The sequence below is a fragment of the Neovison vison genome, chromosome 6 (assembly GCF_020171115.1).
Source record: "Neovison vison isolate M4711 chromosome 6, ASM_NN_V1, whole genome shotgun sequence".
NCBI lineage: Eukaryota > Metazoa > Chordata > Mammalia > Carnivora > Mustelidae > Neogale > Neogale vison.
The window spans coordinates 192,753,231-192,775,013 of record NC_058096.1 but is presented as its reverse complement, the minus strand read 5'-3'; the positions used below and the strand labels follow the sequence as shown (position 1 = coordinate 192,775,013).

General features: G+C 40.4%; 1 protein-coding gene across 1 annotated transcript; it reads right to left on the bottom strand.

Annotated features, from left to right (window-relative positions):
• Window positions 1-82: 82 nt before the first annotated feature.
• On the bottom strand, window positions 83-21,647 carry THOC7 (THO complex 7). The gene is made up of 8 exons (XM_044253240.1): window positions 21,578-21,647; window positions 6,513-6,630; window positions 4,946-5,073; window positions 4,548-4,634; window positions 2,459-2,516; window positions 1,264-1,330; window positions 1,112-1,181; window positions 83-416 (listed from the first exon to the last, which is right to left on the bottom strand). Exons 1-8 carry the CDS (start codon window positions 21,594-21,596, stop codon window positions 349-351), a joined length of 615 nt encoding a protein of 204 aa, XP_044109175.1. The 5' UTR covers window positions 21,597-21,647; the 3' UTR covers window positions 83-348.
• Window positions 21,648-21,783: the final 136 nt, after the last annotated feature.

The following is a 21,783-nucleotide window of genomic DNA, read 5'->3' as shown; positions in this document are numbered from 1 at the left end:
ATACATTCTAGAAATGCCACTTTCTCACAATCCTCAATTTATTTTATGAAAACTACTTAGAAAACTAATGAGAACAAACATATCTGCCTTGAAAACATTTTATTAAACATTTTTGGATATTGCTTCCTACCTTTTAAGAATAAAAAACACATTTCAATAGAAACAAATCTATAGTGACGTTTTTTTCCTTTGTGTAAAGAAATAGGAATGAACTGTGCATTAATATTTAAAAGCAAAGTAGTTTAATCTGCCAAAACTTTAAATATCTGAAGAACACAACAAATTCTGAATGTACTAGGAGCATGTCGTTACTTCTGCATTCTTGGGAAGTGTGAACCATGAGCCTGTCTATGGCTTAGGATCTGTTTCCATGGTGCTTTCTTGAGCTTCTTCGACCTCTGAGAGCTTTTCATCATCTGCAATTGAGAAAAACCATAAAACTTCAGTCTAATTCGTTTAAATTATATGTTTAATAAATACATGACAGCATTTTTATCCTTTATGAGCCAATTATGTCTAAAACAAAGATGGCAAAAAGGCAGCCTATGACTGTCATCGGTGAACACAGTGTTTGGTTTTAAAAGTGCTGTTTTGGTTATTGGTGTTAATTAGTTAAGTCAAAATGTAAAACTTATGTTATAGAACATATTAAAAAAATCTAGGTTTTAGGTTTTTCATAAAAACAATAAGGAGGTCAGATAACATAGACATTTCCAATTGGCAACAGTCAATACAAAGAGCTAGTCTCAAGTTTCTCAAAGCACCTTCCATTGACCGACTATGCAAACGTGCTTATGCACGATTACTCCACTCACTGGCCACTGCCTGCCTGGATCCTGCATTGTTACTTTATAGCAATAAACTGTAATAAACCAAGAAGAATTCCAAATCTATCATCCTTAAATTTCTCTTAATGTGAACCACAGGACATGTATTTTAAATCATATATGCAGAAACTTGAACAGCTTGAGTACTTCTAACATCATCCAACTATACTCCTGTTCTGAAACTGAAGGTCTACTTTCTCAACAAAATGTGTGTTTTAGAAGGCATGCCCCGGATCACTTAAAAGTCTTTATAAACATTCAATTCTGTGACTACTTCTACTTACTTTCTAGCGTTTGCTGAAGTTCGTGGATGGTACTAAGTAGAACGTGAAACTGTTTCCGCCTCAATTCCAGCTGTGTAAATAAGAAAAAAATTAATACACATTGATCTATACACATATACATATCATAGAGACCAATGTATGTGTACAGATACCTTATCTTCAACACTTTCTTTAATATGTGAAAGATGCTCTAGTTCCTTTCCCAGAGATTCTAGTTCCCTGAAAACAATAAGACAGTGTTATAGTTTGCTAACTGGGGGCACAGAAGTCACAATTAATACCTTTTTAGTTACTAAATAGGATTTTAAAAATTAAAAAAAGAGGATAAGAAGTTATTACACTCCATTATGATGAAACTTTGAAGCTAGGGATGGTCTTTTTAAATTCTAAGTATATACTTTTCTTTATTAAAATCAAATTTCTAGAGAAGTTTTAAAACCTCAGAAAACACACATAATAGAATATCACACCAAAAGAACTGATAACTTTTAACATTTTATCATACCAAAAATAGGGTCCTTCCTCTTTTTTTTTTTCCCCCTTGGTAAAAGAAATGAAACATTTCAGATTAACTTGAAATCCTCTTAGAACCTTATTGGCTATCCTCTATCCCAGACCAATTTTCCTCCTTTATTCCTTACTCAGGCAATCACTTCACCATGCCAATCCTTTTTCATTCACATATTTGTCTCTCTAAATAATATACAGTACTAGTATGTAATGGAGGGTTAATTTTTATAAATGGTGATTATTCTGTATGTGTTACAGAAACTTAGGAATAACTTAAAATTCATTATGTCTTCTATTCTTCTTTTCACTGATTATATTTTTAAGATCTAAGGTTTTTTTTTTTAAAGATTTTAATTAATTTATTTAAGAGACAGAGAGAGAGAGAGAGCGCGCACTAGCACAAGCTGGGGGAGGCAGACACAAAAGCAGACTCTCCACTGAGCAGGGAGCCCGATGCAGGACTTGATCTTAGGACCCTGGGATCATGACCTGAGCCGAAGGTAGACGCTTAACAGACTGAGCCACCCAGGTGCCCCTGAGATAGTTTGTTCTTTTAAATTGCTCATTTAGTATTGTACTATATGTATAGTCTACCATATTTTATCTATTTTCATTTGTGATATATATATATATACTCATTTATTTTAGAACTACAGACACTAAGATCAGAGGAAGGAAAAATTCAGTCAACTGGTAGTAGAATATGTAATTTGGAAGATCTGACCCCTCCTTCTGAAACATATTATGTACTTCCATAAAAATGGAATGCATAGGCTAGTATGTAAACATTATAAATTTATAAAGATTAGTTCCTTTCAAAGTAGACTCTAAACTTACTTTAATGTCTCATGCCGGTCTGGATGGTGCTGGATCACTTTAGCCAAAGCATCATATTCTGAAAGATACAAAATATTTATCAAATTAAGGTTTTCTTTTGAACATGGACGTGAGAAAAAGGTGAAATATCACAGGTCTCTTCTAATCTCTTTCTCAGTGCATAAAGATGAAAACACTAAGGATGGAAAGAGTACTGCCAATGTCACTTGGTTCAACACGATTTCAAACTGTTCCAAATAAGGGCTTTTGCATCCACTCTGTTTTTCTATTTACCTATCCCTGGGCAGGATATAAGAGGCTAGCATAGCAAAGTGAACTGAAGCCCTTTATTGATCATTAAGTGGACTGATTATGAATAGGATCTTATTCACTATTTGCCCAGCAAAGAGGAGATTAGCGAGGTCAATATATCCTACCATTCACTGCAGATCTTAACAATGGCAAACACTTCTCATTCTCATTCTAAAGGTAAAGATTTCAGAAATTTAAAAACAATTTAAAATTCAGAAATGATAAAATTTATTTTTTCTCTTCCACTGAGGTCTCCAAATTTCCCTGTTATTTCCCATTAACCTTGAACTGATGAATGGCAGCATTCATTTAAAAGCCTCAACTAATAGAGAAAAACCCTATGGAACCTTTTAAAATGATTTTAGAGTAGATAATAATTATTAAATAAGTTGATATATTCTTCTGCAAATTGGCCACTGAACTTGACCACATGTATTTTTGAATGAGTCCAAAACCAATTTTTAAAATAAGGAACTGAACATCTTAATTGGCTCATTAAAAAGTAAAGTTCATTGTTTTGAAAATCAGCATTTTGATTCAATAAAATTGTGACTTTTAATAAAAAAGTTGTTTTTTTTTTAAAGATTTTATTTATTTATTTGACAGACAGAGATCACAAGTAGGTGGAGAGGCAGGCACAGAGAGCGGGGAGCAGGCTCCCCGCTGAGCAGAGAGCCCGATGTGAGGCTTGATCCCAGGACCCTGGGATCATGACCTGAGCCAAAGGCAGAGGCTTTAACCCACTGAGCCACCCAGGCACCCCAATAAAAAAGTTTTTGATTACAAAATAATACATGTCCACTGCAAGGGGGGAAAAAAAAAAAAAGACCAAGCCATAAAAATCCGCAGACCCCAAATAACCATCAACATTTTCTATTTCCTTTTTGTTTTTCGTATATAGGTCACAGTTGTGATTATGCATTATATTCTTTATCTTCCTTTCTTTCAACTTACATTATAGGAGGAACAATGCCCCAGCCATTGAAACAATTTTGAAATCGTTTTTATGGACTGCAATGAGGATATAACCTAATAAAAAAACAAAACAGAGGTGCCTGGGTGGCTCAGTCGGTTAAGCACCTGCCTTCAGCTCAGGTCATAATCTAACCTTATCTTCAACACTTTCTTTAATATGTGAAAGATGCTCTAGTTCCTTTCCCAGAGACTCTAGTTCCCTGAAGATAACGATGGAGCCCTGTATCAGGCTCCCTGATCAGCAGGAAGCCTGCCTCTCCCTCTCCTCCCTCTGCTGCTCTCCCTGGCTTGTGCTCTTGCTCTCTGTCAAATAAGTGAATAAAATCTTAAAAACAAACAAACAAACAAAACCAAAAGAGATCAGGACAAAGCTAAACTTTAAATGTTCGCTTGGTTTGTACTTAAAAACTCACTGGGCTTAAATTCTTTTCTTTTTCCTGGAAAGTAACTCCATGAAACAAATAACAAACAAAACCTTAGGTCTAGTGTACTTGTGTGAATGGTCTTTGCTGATTAACCATAACATTACTTAGGCAAAGGGGTCTGAAGACAGTAAGAAAAAATGAATACTTAAGAAATATTTGGATAATCAATATAATATAATATTTGGATAATCAGTATAATCAAAAAAAGTGTTTTTCAGCATAGCCTTCCTTCTCCACTATTTTGAAGAATAATATAGTTTTAAAGAATTAAGTTTAGCTCCTTCTTTTTTAATTCAGATTGATTCTTGCTGAAGATTTTACCACACAACCTTAAAAACCATATGAAAATAGTACTCAGTAATAAAGTATTTGCACCCGAAATCCCGAAAAACCCTTACCTTGGCGATTTTTTCGTATTCGCTTTGCTTGAAGAATTTGCTTTTTGCACTCAGCAATTTTTTCATGTGCTCCAGCAATGCTACATTCTATGTGAAAAGGGATTTTTTAAAGACAGTTGCAACAACATGCATCATCTTCATCCATTTTCAATTTTAAAATGGTTTTTAAATTAAGTTCCATTGCTAATAGATGCTGGTGTTTAAAAAACAGCTAAATCCAAAGTACCGCAATCATACCAGAATACATTTTTGGAGCTAACATTTACCACATTCTTTCTATTAATATTGTCATTGTTATTATTTTACCACTAATCAAAGAAAAATGCTAGTAGATATTACTTCCTTTACACCATAAAAATTAATATTTTACAAAGAAACACAAATTGTTTTAAGTTTACCTATTTCTTTGTAAATTTTTTCATAATTTTCCATTTCTCTGAGATTCATATCATATACCAGCAAAGTTTTGCCCATTGAAAATTCACATTGGGACAGTGTGCTCAGCATACGTTGGTACTGGCTGTATCTGGTGGAAAAGAGAAAAACAGATTAAAGATTTTTGTGAAATACCAAAGTTGAACAATTATATATATATTACAGTGCAGGCAGAACTACCAGGTTCTGAGAGAATAATTTGCCTTTTTTTTTTTTTAAGATTTTATTTATTTATTTGACAGACAGAGATCACAAGTAGGCAGAGGCAGGCAGAGAGAGAGGAGGAAGCAGGCTCCCTGCTGAGCAGAGAGCCTGATACAAGGATCGATCCCAGGACCCTGAGATCATGACCTGAGCCGAAGGCAGAGGCTTTAACCCACTGAGCCATCCAGGCACGCCTCATTTGCTTTATTTAAAATAATTTAGAATATCTTTCTTTAATGTTTAATTTTTCTTAATGGGAGTACTTGAATTTATAAACTGCTTCAGTTACAAGTGCAAAGATGGGACTGCTGTTCTTATCAATATAAACTTAATTCAACTACTTGTTTGAATTTTGTTTAAAAATGTCTTAATCCAAGGGTGTCTGGGTGGCTCAGTTGGTTAAGCATCTGCCTTTGGCTCAGGTCTCAGGGCCCTGAGATCCAGCCCCATGGGCGCTCCCTGCTCAGTGGGGAGTTTGCTCTCCCTCCCCCTCTCTCAAATAAGTAAAATCTTAAAAAAAAAAATGTTTTAATCAAGATGGCTTTTTATCCTCAGAATTTTATTTTCACAAATTTTTCACTCTTTACAATGATTTATGTAAAAAGCTAATTCAAATGAGGGAAATTTTTCTAAGGCAAAAAAGTTACTAAATATATATAAAACCCTGCAGTATATAAAAACTTTTTATTAGCTTATTTAAGAAAGAGAAAATTGGGGCACTGGGCTGACTGACTCAGTTGGTAGCACAGGTGACCCCTTATCTCAGGGTCCTGAGTTCAAGCCCCACTGGGCGTAGAGCTTACTGAAAAAAAGAGTTGCTGGAGGGGGGGGGGTGGAGGATTGGGGTAACTGGGTGATAGACACTGGGGAGGGTATGCGTTGTAATGAGAACTGGGTGTTACATAAGACTGATGAATCACAGACCTGTACCCCTGAAACAAATAATATATCTCATGTTAATTAATTGAATTTAAACTAAAAAAGAAAAAGTAGTGCTATAAAGAGTGATTCAAATATTTTATGAAAAAAAAAAAAAACGAAAAAAGCAAAAGAGAAAATTCCATTTAGATATTTTGTCTAACTAAATGCCGAAAGTGACCAAATGAATGAGCCAGAATTCAATCCTTATTTCTTAAACACTACACCTTTTGCACATTTGAATAAACACAAAGCAGGCTTCTGAAGAGAAATAAGGGCCAGAAAAATCTAGAGTTGCCTCCACTGGACAACCGAAGGAGAGTGAAAAGCTGAACTACAGACAGGGCTGTATACACGGTCTAAACTCTGATTAGGACACTAGTGAAGCAACGAGAGTCAGAGAAATACCCCTCTTCCTGGGACCCGGAGTTGCACCACTTAATGAAACTTTTCACCAGCAGATTGATTCTCCGGTCATCTCCAGCGCCGTCTCCATCAATCAGGAGACGCTTCCGTATGACTTCGTCTGGAGGGAAGAACAACACCGTGAATGAAAACGATGGTCTGGCTCTTGCTGACTTTTAGGGGCAAATAACCAATATCATGACTTACTCATTCATCCAGAAGAAAACCACTGGGATGCGAATATACTTCAAGCCACTAAATGGTATACTTAAAATGATTAGGATGGCAAATTTTACGTTATGCAGGTTTTACTCTAATTTATGTATATATTTTTATGTCACTATGAAGACAGTTACTGAGTGTCTACTATATGCAAGCAGTGTACTAGAGGCTGGGGTTATCAATGCGCTCATGGAACTGGAATTCTACTGCTGGGGTACCGAACGGAAATAGTTTTCAGGTATCGCCAAGCACATAAGCCCATAGTTCTTGGAGAACTTTGTTTTGGAAAAACCTGTTCACACAGAAGGCAGGCTGAAGTGTTCCTGTCTCTTTCTGTGTCTCTGAAAGGCACAGAAAGAAAAGATTTGAAAGATGTAGTGGCAGATTGGGTGACAAGAACGAGAGAGAGGTCAGAGAAATGGGAATGGATTTGTCAAAAAAAAAAAAAAAAGGTGTAATTTAGTTATTACATCTGTAATGTTTCTTCCCCCATGAAGACTTTTTTTTTCTTTTTCTTTTTTAACAAGTCTGTCTCATTTTTGCTTCAAGGGAAAGAAAAAGAAAATGGAATCAGAGAGCATGGCAGATAATAATGGTGAGTGGTAAATAGGGCTCCAATCGGCCCGTCTGGCAGTGTTCTTGCTGGACAAAATAATGCGGGATCATGACAAGAGAAAGGAAGACTGAAACCCAATAAAACATAATTTTTATTTTATTTTATTTTATTATTTATTTATTTAAAGATTTTATTTATTTATTTGACAGACAGAGATCACAAATAGGCAGAGAGGCAGGCAGAGAGAGAGGAGGAAGCAGGCTCCCCACTGAGCAGAGAGTCCGATGCGGGGCTTGATCCCAGGACTCTGGGATCATGCCCTGAGCTGAAGGCAGAGGCTTTAACCCAATGAGCCACCAAGGCGCCCCTAAAAAATAATTCTTTAAGTGCGGTTAATTCTTGGAGAGCCTGCACAATGAAACAACAGCGAAATCTTTTTTTTTTTTTTTTTTAAAGATTTTATTTATTTATTTGACAGAGAGAGAGAGATCACAAGTAGGCAGAGAGGCAGGCAGAGAGAGAGGAGGAAGCAGACTCCCTGCTGAGCAGAGAGCCCGATGCGGGACTCGATCCCAGGACCCTGAGATCATGCCCTGAGCCGAAGGCAGCGGCTTAACCCACTGAGCCACCCAGGCGCCCCACAGCGAAATCTTTAAACAAGAGTTCCTGTGTGCAGGCTGAAGTATTTCTGAGCGCAGGTGCAGCAGAGATAAACTTTGGAAGGCAGGTGGCTGCAGTTTTAAAATCTATTTTGCGACATTAGAGGAACATTTTTAGAATTGGGTTTTGAATTTATATTTTTTATTACAAACACGCTTTAACTTTGTTAAAAGTAAACATCCAGCAGTGAGCAGTTGGATATCTGATGCTGCTCAATTCCTTTCTTTTGTTCAGTTTCTCGTTTTCTTACCTCTGCTCTCCCAACCTGCCCAACAACCCCCATCTTCCTCCCAAATACCTGGGCATCTTACTTTATTGAGGACCAGGGATGTAAGGGAATAGAAAATCAGGAAATAAGTACCCAAAGGGGGGAACTATTACCACAGCTGGTTTTTCAAGAGATTTTTAAGGTTTGGTGACAAAAAAAATATTTCAAGCACATTTGGTGATCATTCCAGCTGTAGAGTTAAGATCTGTGTACATTTATATATGTAATACCCCAATTAAAGAAGTTTTTGAAAAAATGTCAGAACACTGTACAGGCCAAATAAACTTGGGAAAAGGTTCTTGAGGGCCAGTCCTGGGTCTCATTCATTTTGTTTCCTGCCCAACCTTTCACACTGTATCTTTACACTTCTTCTTCTTCTTCTTTTTTAAAAAATTTTATTTATTTATTTGACAGAGATCACAAGTAGGCAGAGGCAGGCAGAGAGAGAGAGAGGAGGAAGCACCCCTGTGTCTTTACACTTCTGATGTGCAATAAATATTTTTAAATTGGATTGTGGTATCTGCCTGGGGCCATCTGCTCTCTGAAGAGTTTTGTCTCAATAAAATACTAACAAGGACTAGCAGGCAACCACCTTATTTTCAGGTCTCTTCTTGTGCAAAAACATGAATACTTGATCAATGAGCAGATGTGTTCATAGGGGACCAGAGCAGTTCTGAGGATATGAGATGAAGACCTGAGCTCTTCTGCTCTAGGTGGAGAAATAATGTGCATGTGAACACATGCAGAAGAGGCGGGGGTTGTTAAGTGAATGACATGGACATGTACCAGAAGAGATTAGGACAGTTTCCTTTGGCTTGGGGGACTCAGGGAAATGGAATTTGGGCTGCTCTTTTCATACTTAAAAATCATCAGTCAGTGGGATGCCTGGATGGCTCGCTCAGTTAAGTGACCTCTTGGTTTTCTGCTCGGGTCATGATCTCAGGGTCCTGTGATCAAGCCCACATCAGGCTCCACACTCAGCAGAGTCAGCTTGCCCTTCTCTCTCTCTGCTCCCCACCCTGCCTGCGTTCTCTCATTATCCCTCAAATAAAGAAAATTTGGGGGGTTCCTGGGTAGTGCAGTTGATTAAGCATCTGCCTTCGGCTCAGGTCATGATCCCGAGTCTTGGGATTGAGCCCTGCATCGGGCTCCCTGCTCGGTGGGAAGTCTGCTTCTCCTTCTCCCCCTGCTTGTGCTCTCTTTCTCTCTTGCTCACTCTTTCTCAAATAAATAAAAATAAAATAAATAAAATCTTTTAAAAATCACCAACCAAGAAAGCTAAAAGGTATTTCAACAATATCTACCTAAACTTCAAATAACAGACCCTTCCACCCAATAAGCTTAGATAAACTCATACATATGTAATATGACTATCTCCATTGACAGGGAGCTAGATAAATTTTGGCACAAAAATATGATGGAATACTATGAAGCCATAAAAAAAAAAACCCAACAACCAAAGAATGAGGAAATGTTTATGTGCTGATACAGAGATCACTTAAGATAACTTACCAAGGGGCACCCGGCTAGCTCAGTGGTTAAAGCCTCTGCCTTCGGCTCAAGTCATGATCCCAGGGTCCTGGGATCGAGCCCTCCCTCCATCGGGCTCTCTGCTCAGCCGGGAGCCTGCTTCCCCCTCTCTCTCTCTGCCTGCCTCTCTGCCTACTTGTGATCTCTGTCTGTCAAATAAATAAAAAAACAAAATAATAAAAAAAAAAATGATAACTTGACAAAAGAGCAAGGTGAGGAACAGTAATGTATAGCATGCTTCCTTTCACATATAAATGGGGGAGAAATGAGAATATATGCTTATATTCATACAAATACCCTGGAATGATATACAAGAAACTAACTAAAAGGGGTTACCAAGGGAGAGGTGCAATGTAAGTGGGTTAGAGAACAGGCTGGAAGATGGGGAAATATCTTTTTACATTATTTGATTTTTGAATCATATGAGCACTCAAAGTCTGTCAGTTGTTGTTTGAAAAAGAAAGCTATGATTATGGTGAAATTATCACAGGTATTTGCATATGTCCAGATACATCAAATTTTACACATTAAATATTCAGTTCTTTGTATAAAATTATCCCTCAATAAAGCTACCTAAAAAATACAAAAAATGATGGGTGCCTGGCTGGCTCAGTTGGTAGAGCATGCAACTCTTGATCCTGGGGTTATGAGTTAGAGCCCCACGTTGAGTGTAAAGATTACATAAAAAAGTACAATCTTTGGGGTATCTAGCTGGCACAGTCAGTTGAGCATCTGAATCTTGACTTTGGCTCAGGTCATGATCTCAGGGTCATGAGATTCAGCCCTACATGGGGCTTTATGCTCATACTGAGGACTCTACTTTAAGACTCTCTCTCCCTTTGCTACCCTCTGCCAAATAAATAAATCTTAAAAAGAAAAAGAAAAAGACCAACTTTAAATATTTAAAAAGGGCAAAAAATTAAAAAGCAAGCTAAAGTCCCTTCCCTGTTCCCCCCAGGCAGGGAGAAAGCTGTGAGCTCTAGCAGAGGAGGGAATGAAAGGCTAGAAGATACATGAGCACATGAGAACCTTAAGGAGGCTAGACAAATATTGGAACCCAAGGACAGAAAGATGGAGGTCCAAATGTGGGAGTCTGCACTAGTGAATGCCATACTAGTGGACTTGGACTTTGGTAGGCAACTGGGAGTTGCTAATGGTTCAGGACCAAGACTTTCCAGGAGTATAAAGCTGAGGGCAGTGTACATAATGGACAGTAACTAGGAAAAGCCCAAAGGCAGGGAAGCTATTAAGAGGCTACCAAAAAACATGCAGTAGGAGTTAAAACAGCATGAAAATCAGAGATTAGAATTACAGGTCCTGGGGCAATTTAGGACTGAACAGAGACTTGGCTGGGAAAAGGCAGGGGCCAAAGCCAAGGCACCACGTGTAGGAGTGTGGCAGGTCCAATTCTGGTAGGACCATGGATTCCCTGTCCCAGGTCCTTCTCCCAGTTCAGCCCTATCCCTCTTCCCTCTAATGGCATTTCTTCATAGCAAAACCCCTGGGCCAAAGTCAAAAACTAGGGCCAAAATTCTGGTTAGTTCACAGAGGCTTTACTTGTGTGTGGGACCAAGTTTCACTTCATCTGTAAAACAGGAATAAAACTTCATTTGTAAAATGGGAATAAGATATGCACCTTGAAGGAAAGCTGTGAAACTTTATTGAAATTAAATTATCCAAAGGAGTACAATGCCATTTCATGGTGAGAATGAAAAAAAAAAAGTTACCCGTATCTTTATGTTAATTTAATTCACAACTTGTATCATCCTAAAAAGTCTTAAAAAGTGAGTGAACACTATGAAAGGTATATTTATAGATATATATAGATACGTCTGTATCTATGGACACAACTGTATAACCATGTAAGTAAATATTATGCATTCAGAGTTTTGCCTAGTTATGATCTCTCCCAAATTTGCTTTTCTCTTAAGCTTCATATTGTAAGGTCACGGTATCTCTACTTAAACTGCATAGTCAGCTGTTGCCTAGAAAATACTCTGGGAATAAAAATCCCCGAAGTAACATAAATAAAAATACACAGCACTGCTCCAACAGCAACAAAGTAAGACAACAATCAAAGAGGCCAGTTTGAAAATAGCTTATTCTATCTAGGTCCAGGCAGGCTGTTGATGGTTCCTAACACAGATGACGAGCATTAATTTTTAATGGTACTTCATCAGTTAGTGCTACACTGAACACACCTAAAACCTTTGTTTACTATACACATTAACTTCATAAATTATCATCATGCCTGAAGATCTCTATAAGCAACTTAAATACTAATATTATTAACTCTGGCAGATCTTGGCCCACCCTTTATAAGATGGGTTAGAAACTATTTTAATGATGTTATCAATATCATTTCTTAGTTGTCACGATTGCTTTCTTTACTGACTATAAGATCAATACCATCTGGAAAAGCTTTTAAAAATTTTATATATTGGGTGTCTGGGTGGCTCAGTGGGTTAAGCCACTGCCTTCAGCTCAGGTCATGATCTCAGGGCCCTGGGATCGAGTTCTGTATCGGGCTCTCTGCTCAGCAGGGAGCCTGCTTCCTCCTTCTCTCTGCCTGCCTCTCTGCCTACTGTGATCTCTCTCTGCCAAATAAATAAATAAAATCTTTAAAAAAAAATTAAAAAAAAATTATATATTTATTTGTGAGAAATAGAGAGAGAGCGAGTGCACACAAGAGTACAAGCATGGGGAGCAGCAGGCAGAGGGAGAAGCAGATTCCCCGCTGAGCAAGGAGCCTGATGCGGGACTCCATCTCAGAACCCTGGATCATGAGTTGAGCCGAAGATAGACGCTTAACCAACTGAGCCACCCAGGCATCCCCGAAAAGTTTTTAACCCAAATATCTAATATCTGCCCCAAGGCTGGTGCTTTTCTACCTGAGTGTAGGCTTGTAGAAAGATTTCTTACTGGATTCAGTTAAATATTGTGCTATAATTATATCTACAAAATGTCTGCCATTCAGAATCACTTTAAAATCAGTTATGACACATATATGCTGATAAGCAAAGATTTACTTGTCATTTTCAACCCCTCTTTGTCTTATATGCTGACCTATACCTATACCTAGAAAACACACATGTAATTGCTTAAGACACTAAATAAGCCTCAAATAGTCCAAGGGGTTAGGTTTTTAATACCTCATTTTCCATAAACAGAGAGGCAGGAAGAAATGACTGCTTTACAGTCACTAGACCCATTCTCCTTCTCCAAGCCTTGAGTCACAGGACACTGCCATTTTAGCTGTGTTCTCATTTTATCACAGAAAGGACAATCCCTCATAAACCCAGACTTTCAAAACCCATCATTGTTATTCCCTCACAGTAGCTCTTTAAACCTTGATTACAAAACAAGTTTTCAGAACATCTGGTAGCAAATATTCAAAAAGCAAAACAATCTGGAAGAAAACGGTGGCCCAACTTTCAAGACACTTATTTCTTTAGGGATAGGTCAAGGCTTGACAACCAGTATCAAGAGTGTCACTTTTTTTTTTTTTAAGATTTTATTTATTTATTTGACAGACAGAGATCACAAGTAGGCAGAGAGGCAGGCAGAGAGAGAGAGGAGGAAGCAGGCTCCCTGCAGAGCAGACAGGCCGATGTGAGGCTCGATCCCAGGATCCTGGGATCATGACCTGAGCCGAAGGCAGAGGCTTTAACCCACTGAGCCACCCAGGCACCCTCAAGAGTGTCACTGTTAATGTCACTTCCTCCTAGGGCTGATCTACCCCTAGGTGTGCCTCTCTAAACTTCTAGACCTCACAGCACAGCAATCTCACCTGCTTTTAGGAAAGAGCAATCCTGGGGCACCTGGGTGGCTCAGTGGGTTAAGCCTCTGCCTTCAGCTTAGGTCATGATCTCATGACCCAGGGTCCAGGAATCCCTGGACCAGGGCCCCATCAGGCTCTCTGTCTCTCTGCTTAGCAGGGAGCCTTTCCCCCACCCCCACCTAACTCTCTGCCTACTTGAGATCTCTTTCTGTCAAATAAATAAAATCTTAAAAAAAAAAAAAAAAAGGAAAGAGCAATCCTGTGACTGACCAGTGAAGACTAGTATTTCCTTTCTAAAAGCACTTTAGCAAGGAATTCTATTAGCACAGAAATGCACCATTGGTTTTTTTTCGTGTTCCTAAACACTCTAGATCCAAACTGAAAACCATGAGAAGGGACAATTTATTAAACACTTTGGGATGGGGTGACTTTGGGACGGAGTAGCTGGCTCCTACAGCAATGTAGCAATATGTACCAAAAATTAAAAATACATGTAGTCTTTGACCTGTCTCCTATTAAATATTCCCACAGGTGTGTGGTGAAGCCATCTATACAAATATCTCCATTGGAATACTACCTGTAAGAGTAAGAAACTGAAAATGACTAAATGTTTACGTGTTTACTAGAGAATTAATTGTTTTAAAGATTTTGATTATTAGAGAGAGAGAGAGCACGCGCAGGAGCCAGAGTGTGCACACAAGGGGGTAGGGGCATAAGGAGCAGGAGAAGCAGACTCTTCGCTGAGCAGGGAGCCTGATGTGGGGCTCAATCCCAGGACCCTAAGATCATGACCTGAGCCAAAGATAGACACTTAACTGAGCCACCCTGGTGGCCCAAGAATTAATTTTAAAAATATAATACTACACAGTGATACAAAAGCATGAAGTAGAAAGAGCTCCAAGATATGATTATAGAAGTATATCAGAGAAGAGTGTGTAAATGTTTGCATAAAATTTTAAAGTAGATATAGATAGTGGCCAACCAACTGACATATACATAATGCTTGTAATATGCTAAGAATGTGTTTTTTACATATAAAAAACTTTTATTTGTATATATGTATATGTGAATATATATGTAAATACACATTTATATATTATATATATACACATATTATATATATACACATTTTTATATATATATACACATTTATATTATATATATATACACACACATTTACATATATGTAAATGCAGATATGCAGATATTACTACCTCTATTTTACCAGTGAAGGAACTTAAAGTTAGCTGCTCAAATTAAATGTCACTGGAAGTATGGAGTAGAGCTTAGACTCAAACTCACAAGTCTGGCACGAGAGAAGATGCTTTCACCCTTTAGAGGCACTTAAAAATCCTTTTGAAAAGACACACCAAAAACAGTCTACGGTGATTACCTCTGGGGAAGAGGGACTAGCCATGGAAAGTGAGAGGGTAGGGTTTTCACACTGTCACTTGTATTTTTTTCTTGAATTGTCTGACATGCATTACTTTTCTTTTTAAAAATACTAATAGTGATTATTTGGGGAGTGAGCTTATTGGTCACTTTGAGGTATTTTTCTTCATTTCTTCTGCATTGTAAGTCTCATTCAGTGTTCTTTAACGAATCCATGATGTGTTAACAAGAAACAAGAAAACTGGCTTGACTTGACCTACAAGAGACTAGGGCCATGTAAAAACCATGAGCATGCAGATTCCTTTCAGATTTATCACTGGATCGCCACTGCTCATGGGTCATTAAGCTGAATTACTTATGTCTCATTGCTTTAGGTTACTTATGGTAAAATAACATGTTGCCCCTCCTTTCAAGAAGCTTAAAATCACTAAAACAATTTTGAAGGCTGACAATATTAAGAAGTTACAAAGAGGCAGTGGAAGGAACAGTTTATAAGATGGTTTGCTTTCTCCATTTAAAATTCTAATCTCTCGTGAGATACTTAGGGCTAGTCTAAATACATTGCTAATGTCAAAGTCGATTACTTAAACAAAAATTAAAGAAAAAAATTTTTTTTAAAAAGCAAAACAAAGTATTGAGGTCCTTTTGTTTTTCTCTAGATTTACTTAAGTGTTTAGAGTGTGGTGGTAAAAAAGTCAAGGTTGAAACTTCAATCTTGCTTTTTAAAACCATTTATCTTGGCTAAAGAAACAGTATTTAATAGGTGCACTGCATCAGTAACCCCTGTGCTGGGATCAGAGCCGAGGGAACACAGTGATTAAATCCATTGGCTTTAGTGGGGGGAAAAAAAGCCAAACAAACTCTGTGACCACAAAGGTCCGATTAACATTGGATCAGCAATTGTAAAAGGAATCCCAGCAGCAGGCCCTTAAATAAGGTTTACCCACTCCTATCCGAGGACCATACATTCTGTCTGTTCCTTTTACTCTGGAGAGTGTCCTGGTTTGGACAGCAGATTAGATAGCCAATTTTGAAGTGCTTTACCTACATTATCACACTTCACCCTTGAAGAAACCCTAGAAGCATGTATTATTACTTTCATTTTACAGATGAGTAGTATCCGCTGCCATAGGAAAATATCCACAATCACATTATTAGAAAGTCAGAGCATAGTTCCATTATTCTGTCATATTGTTCATAGGCATATTAAAGCCCATTATTTCAAGTTTTAATGGCATATATCCAAACATCATATTTCTAATTAAAAAGCAAAAACATATATACAGTAGAATATTACTCAGCCATAAAAAAGGAAATCTTGTCATTTGCAAAACCATGCGATAGACCCTGAGAGTATTATGCTAAATGAAACAAGTCAGACAGGGAAAAACAAATACCATACATCTTCACTTATATGTGGCATCTAAAAAACAAATGAAGAAACAAACACCAAAAAAACCCAAAACAAAACCCATATAGAGAACAGATTAGTGGTTATTAGAGGGACAGGGCCATTGCAGGGTAGGCTTCCCTTATATGCCCCTTATAACTGGGCTTATCATGACAATCGCTTTGTAGTGCATACAAATATCAAATTATGTTGTACACCTGAAACTAATGATATATACTAATTTCACCTCAACTAAAAAAAATACAGTCAAAACCAACAAACTCTATTCAATGGAATGTACGGCCACACCCTGCTCCCTGCCATCTCCTTCTCACCCCGCATCTGTGCTCTGGCACATCCGTGTACGTACGGACCTAATGTTCTCTGCACTGCAAAAAGTGATTCTGGATGGCTCAGTTGGTTAAGTGTCTCACTCTTGATTTCGGCTCAGGTCATGATCTCATGAGATTAAGCCCTGCGTTGGCTCACCGTTGGGCATGGAGCCTGCTTAAGATTCTCTTTCTCTCAGAAAAAAAAAGTGCTTCTGAAATGATTCTTATCAGGGTACTAACACTGTTTAACACCCTTTAAATTAACACATACAAAATACAAACTGTGAACATAGTTTAAGTTAACAGTGACAACATCTAAACTGTTTTTCAGGGGTGCCTGGGTGGCTCAGATGGTTAAGCATTGTCCTTGGGCTCAGGTCATGATCTCCAGATCCTGGGACTGAGGCCCCTGTCAGGCTCCCAGCTCTGCCTCTCCCCCTGCTTGTGCTCTCTTCCAAATGAATAAGTAAATCTTTAAAACAAAACAAAACAAAAACCCGAACTGTTTCAGTTAGCCAAAATGCTGGAGTCACAACAGGTGAGGAGAGAAACTGGCTTTGCTGAGAACTAGCTATGTGACAGTAAGCCACTTGCTTCCCAGGACCTCTATTTTGCCATCTATAAAATGGTAGTGTTGGTGGTAATATCTATAGTTCTGTATCCATGGAAACTGTATCATATCTCTTTCCTTCCCTCTGAGCAGAGCAGTTCCTCACAGGCACCAAAATGTCCTTGTACAGGGTGCAGGGAATATAAGAGCTTCTCCTCTAAGAGTTCCCTGTCCGAATGGACAGGCAAACCCATATGGAAGGTTTATGTGAGGGCACAGCATCTTGCCAGGCACCTCAAATTTGTAAGAGGGCATTAGCTGTCCTTTAAGCTCCAGAGACAAGTACTGGTACTTCAAGAACTCTTCAGGGTGGCTGAGCTATTAAGGCCACTCCTGTCTTCTTTGCTGCCATCATCCTAATCCAAACCCTCCCTGAGCCTTGGAGGACTTCTTGCTGATCTCTCTGCCTCCATTCTTGCCTTCCTAGAATCCATTCTCTACACAGCAACCCAGAATGATCAAAAAGTATTAACTTTTCTGTTTAAAATCCTCTAATCGGGGGCGCCTGGGTGGCTCAGTGGGTTAAAGCCTCTGCTTTCGGCTCGGGTCATGATCTCAGGGTCCTGGGATCGAGCCCGGCATCGGGCTCTCTGCTCAGTGGAGAGCCTGCTTCCCCCTCTCTCTCTGTCTGCCTCTCTGCCTACTTGTGATCTGTCTGTCAAATAAATAAATAAAATCTTTAAAAATAAAATAAAATCCTCTAATCGTATTTGTAAGTCCCCACAGAAGACAAATCCAATCACCTTTCCACGGCTTAGGTAGTAGCTCTGGGCAAGCTCCTGTTTACTTCTCTGACCTCCTTTGTATCACACCCCTCCAGACGCACCTGGATACCAACCCTTATCTTATTCCTTGAATTTATTCCTTATCTTCTCTGCAGGGCAGAGCTTATTTTCGCCTCAGGCCTTTGCACTAGTTGCAACCTGTCCTGAATCCTTTCCTGAAGTCTACATAGGGGTTGACGTCTTCAGGCCTTACTCTGAGGGTCACTTTTCAGAGAAGTCTACTGGACTTTTGGCAGCCCTCCCCCATTATGGTCTTTCATATCTGTCATTTCAGAACTTAGTTATGTTCTTTCTCAGGAACTATCTTATTACTTATTTGATTCCACACCATTGCTTCTGTCCCCCAAACAGAAGTCGGGGCTTCCTGTAGTTTACTGCTGTAGACAGCACCCTGAATTGGGTCCAGAAGGTATGCAATATACTGCTGACCTATCATACCCACTACTCACTTCTGCTTTTTACCAAAAGCCCAGTTGAGAAAAACCATGTTTACTGTGGATTGCCTGAAAAAGTTGTACTTCATCCACTCTTCTAGGACCTAAGTATTCTTAAGACAAATTAACAACAAACAAAAGTCTTGCTCTGAATGAAGGCAGTGCAGCAGAAGTATTCAGCTAAACCACCTATTGGCTTTAGGATGCCTTTCCAGTCTACGGCCATACCACCCTGAATGCGCCGGATCAGACAATCTTGTCTGATCTTGGAAGCTAAGCTGGGTCGGGCCTGGTTAGTACTTGGATGCCTTTCTAAATTGTGATTTAGCCTTCTCCGACCTAGTCAGGGATGTGCTAGGAAACAGCCCTATGATCAACGGTGCTGATAAGAGGTTAAGGGTATGACACTAGCTTTTCTTTATGGGGACCCTAGAGACAACTTTATCTCTAGTGTTTTAATCAGAAAGAATTGCTTGTACTGTGTATCTAATATTGCCTTCTCTCCTGTACACAACAGCACACAGTGGACTAGGTCCTGCCCCTTGGTATGAACTAGGAGAGAAAAAGAGTCACTTCTGGCTGCCTAATGCACCAGATTTTACCCACTGCATTTTGAGGATCACCCCACTTCTAACTTCCTCGTTTTCCTTCCTCTCAATGCTCTTTTTGCCCTGTTTTCTCATGCATTTATTTTTTATGGTTTCACATTATGGTGAGCTGCCTTAAATATTTTCTGGAATATGTCATTTAAGTAAATTAAGTATTAAGTGCTACAACAGTAATATGCATAAAATAACAGGGTTAATAGGTGAAAGATCAACTGTTTCTAGAAATGAGATGAATACTTTAGGTGAGTCTTGAAGAAATAGCAGTTGCTAGCCAGGAAAGGGCAATCTGTGCAAATACAAAGATGAAGAAGGCACAGCTCTAATCAAAGGAAAATGAAGGAGAGATGAGTAAACCAATTCTTACATTTAATAGTATCTGCTGAACATTACTGCATGTCAGACAAAATGCAAAGCACTACAACTTTTATTGCATTCAAACCTCTAAACTGCCTTATGAGATAGATTTTATTATCCCCATTTATAAAGAAACTGAGGCTCAAAGAGATTAACCTACACAAGATCAGACAGCTTTTAAGGGGCAGAGTGTGCACTCCTGTGACCTCTAACATCCACTCAACTGCTTAAGTCCTGATATTCTACCTCAGTCTACTTCTCTGCATGCCCCTTTTTTCTGAGTTCCCATGATCTCTTACTAGGACTAGGGCAGCAGTAACGGAGAGACTGGATGCACAGTAATAAGGAGCAAGAACTCTGGAGCCAGACTGCCTGGTTTCAGCTCTGGCTCTATACCTTACTAACTGCACAAACTTGGAGAAGTTGCTTAACCTCCTCGTGTCCCAGTTTCACCTGTAAACTGGAGTTAATAATTAGAACACTCCTTGACACATGATGAATACTACATGTTCAGAGACCACTGAACTCCTCTCTTCCCTTCCCCTCATCATTCTTCACATAGTACATATAGCGTGGTGGTGGTTTTTGTTTTCTCGCTTTTAATGCAATTCTGATCACACAACACCAATGTTAAAAACTGATTCCCACTGCCCTCAGGAATCTCTGGATATAACTTTTTAATTTTAGAAAATATTTATCAACTTTGAGATTTTCCAACATTTGGGGGCCTTTGCACAAGTGGTTCTTTCCACCAGACTGCAACCTAAAAGGGGAGAAAAGGTCTTCCGTGTTGGTTCTGGACTGTAATCTCAAGGACTAGCCAAGACAGGATAAATAAAACTAGAATGAAACAAAGCTGTAATTTCCCATGAAGTTCCTGGACCTTTAAGAGCCTCCCACTTTATTATCTGTTATCACAAATTTAGGCCTTTTTTTTTTCCCCCACTGCAGGCCCCTTAATGTGGAGATCCTGTCCATCCCCAGCTTTTCAGAAATGATCTCTCCACAGGCATCAACCCTTACTGGTCACCTTCTCTTCAAATACAGCAGCCCTAGACATGTTAAAAGACTTCCTTCCTCCTTAACCTAATACCTTCTTAGGTTTTCCCTCCAGCTGCCCATCATGCCTGTCCACCTTCCTCACGGTGGCACCCTCTTTTATTTCTGCTCTCAGTCGGCAGATCATTCCTTGAGTTTCTGCACACATGAGTCCACCTGCCTTAAACTACCCTCACAACGTTCCACAAACCCCATCTCTGCCTGCGGACCCTCCTCCCATTCCTGCCAACAAACCACCGTCCCCAACACATATACACAGACAAATCTCTTATTGTCTTATCTACCCCAGGTGGCCTCATCCCTACACTGGGTCCTCCTACCCGCCCCCCGCCCCGCACACTGCACACTCTCTGATTGCCCTCCAGATACCCACATCTATTCTTTTTAGATACTGTCCTTAACTCCCTCTTCCTACCTCCAGTCCGGGGCTAGTTCTCAGGCCTCACTGCGATCCACACCACTGTCTGGGGGCCCTTCCCAACCCGTCCAGAAGAATCCTCCAGGTGTCACCCTGTGTACGCTGACACCCTTAGCACCCGCGTCGTGGAACCTCTCCCTTCGTCCGGGCCTGGCCCCAAACTTCCACCCCATCCCTAAAGTTCCCACACCCTCCAGCCCACCCTCCAGACCTCGGACCACCGGGGCAGGCTCTCCACCTCTTCTTCCCCTTCGCCACTCCTCGGACTCCAAACTCTCACTAAGTGCTCCCTCATCAAAAACGCGAAATGGCCTGGACCCCTTCCCGGTACCACCCGCCCACGCACCGCTGCCACCGTTCCCGCTCCCCCCACCCCCGCACGTGTGCTCCCAGCCCCCCGACCATCCTCCCAGCACACCCTCTGCAAGCCAGGCGCGGCCTCCGAAAAACGGGCCGAGAGCCCGAGGGGCTCCCGGGGGGAGCAGGGGCCGGGGAGAGGCCCGAAGGACCCGGGGAGAAGCGTCCGGGAAAGGCCGGCTCCCCGCGGGGTCCGACTGCAGAGGCCGAGGGGCTCCCTGAAGGGGCCGGGGAGGCCGGGGGGCTCGGAGGAGGCCGGGGCGGCCGAGGGGCTCCGGGGAACGGGCCCGGGTGGCAGCGAGCGGGCCTCACCGTCAGTCACGGCTCCCATGGCGTGCGCGGCGGCGGCGGCGCAAGCTGAGGCGGCGGTTGGCGGCGGCGGCGGAGGTCAAACTCCCACAATGCAGCCGGGTAAACAGCCATGGAGGAGGAGGCGGCGGCGCCCGCGGCCGCCCGCTCCGACGCCTGAGCCGCGCTGCGCCGCCGCCGCCGCCGCGCCGCGGGATTCGCGCTCCCCG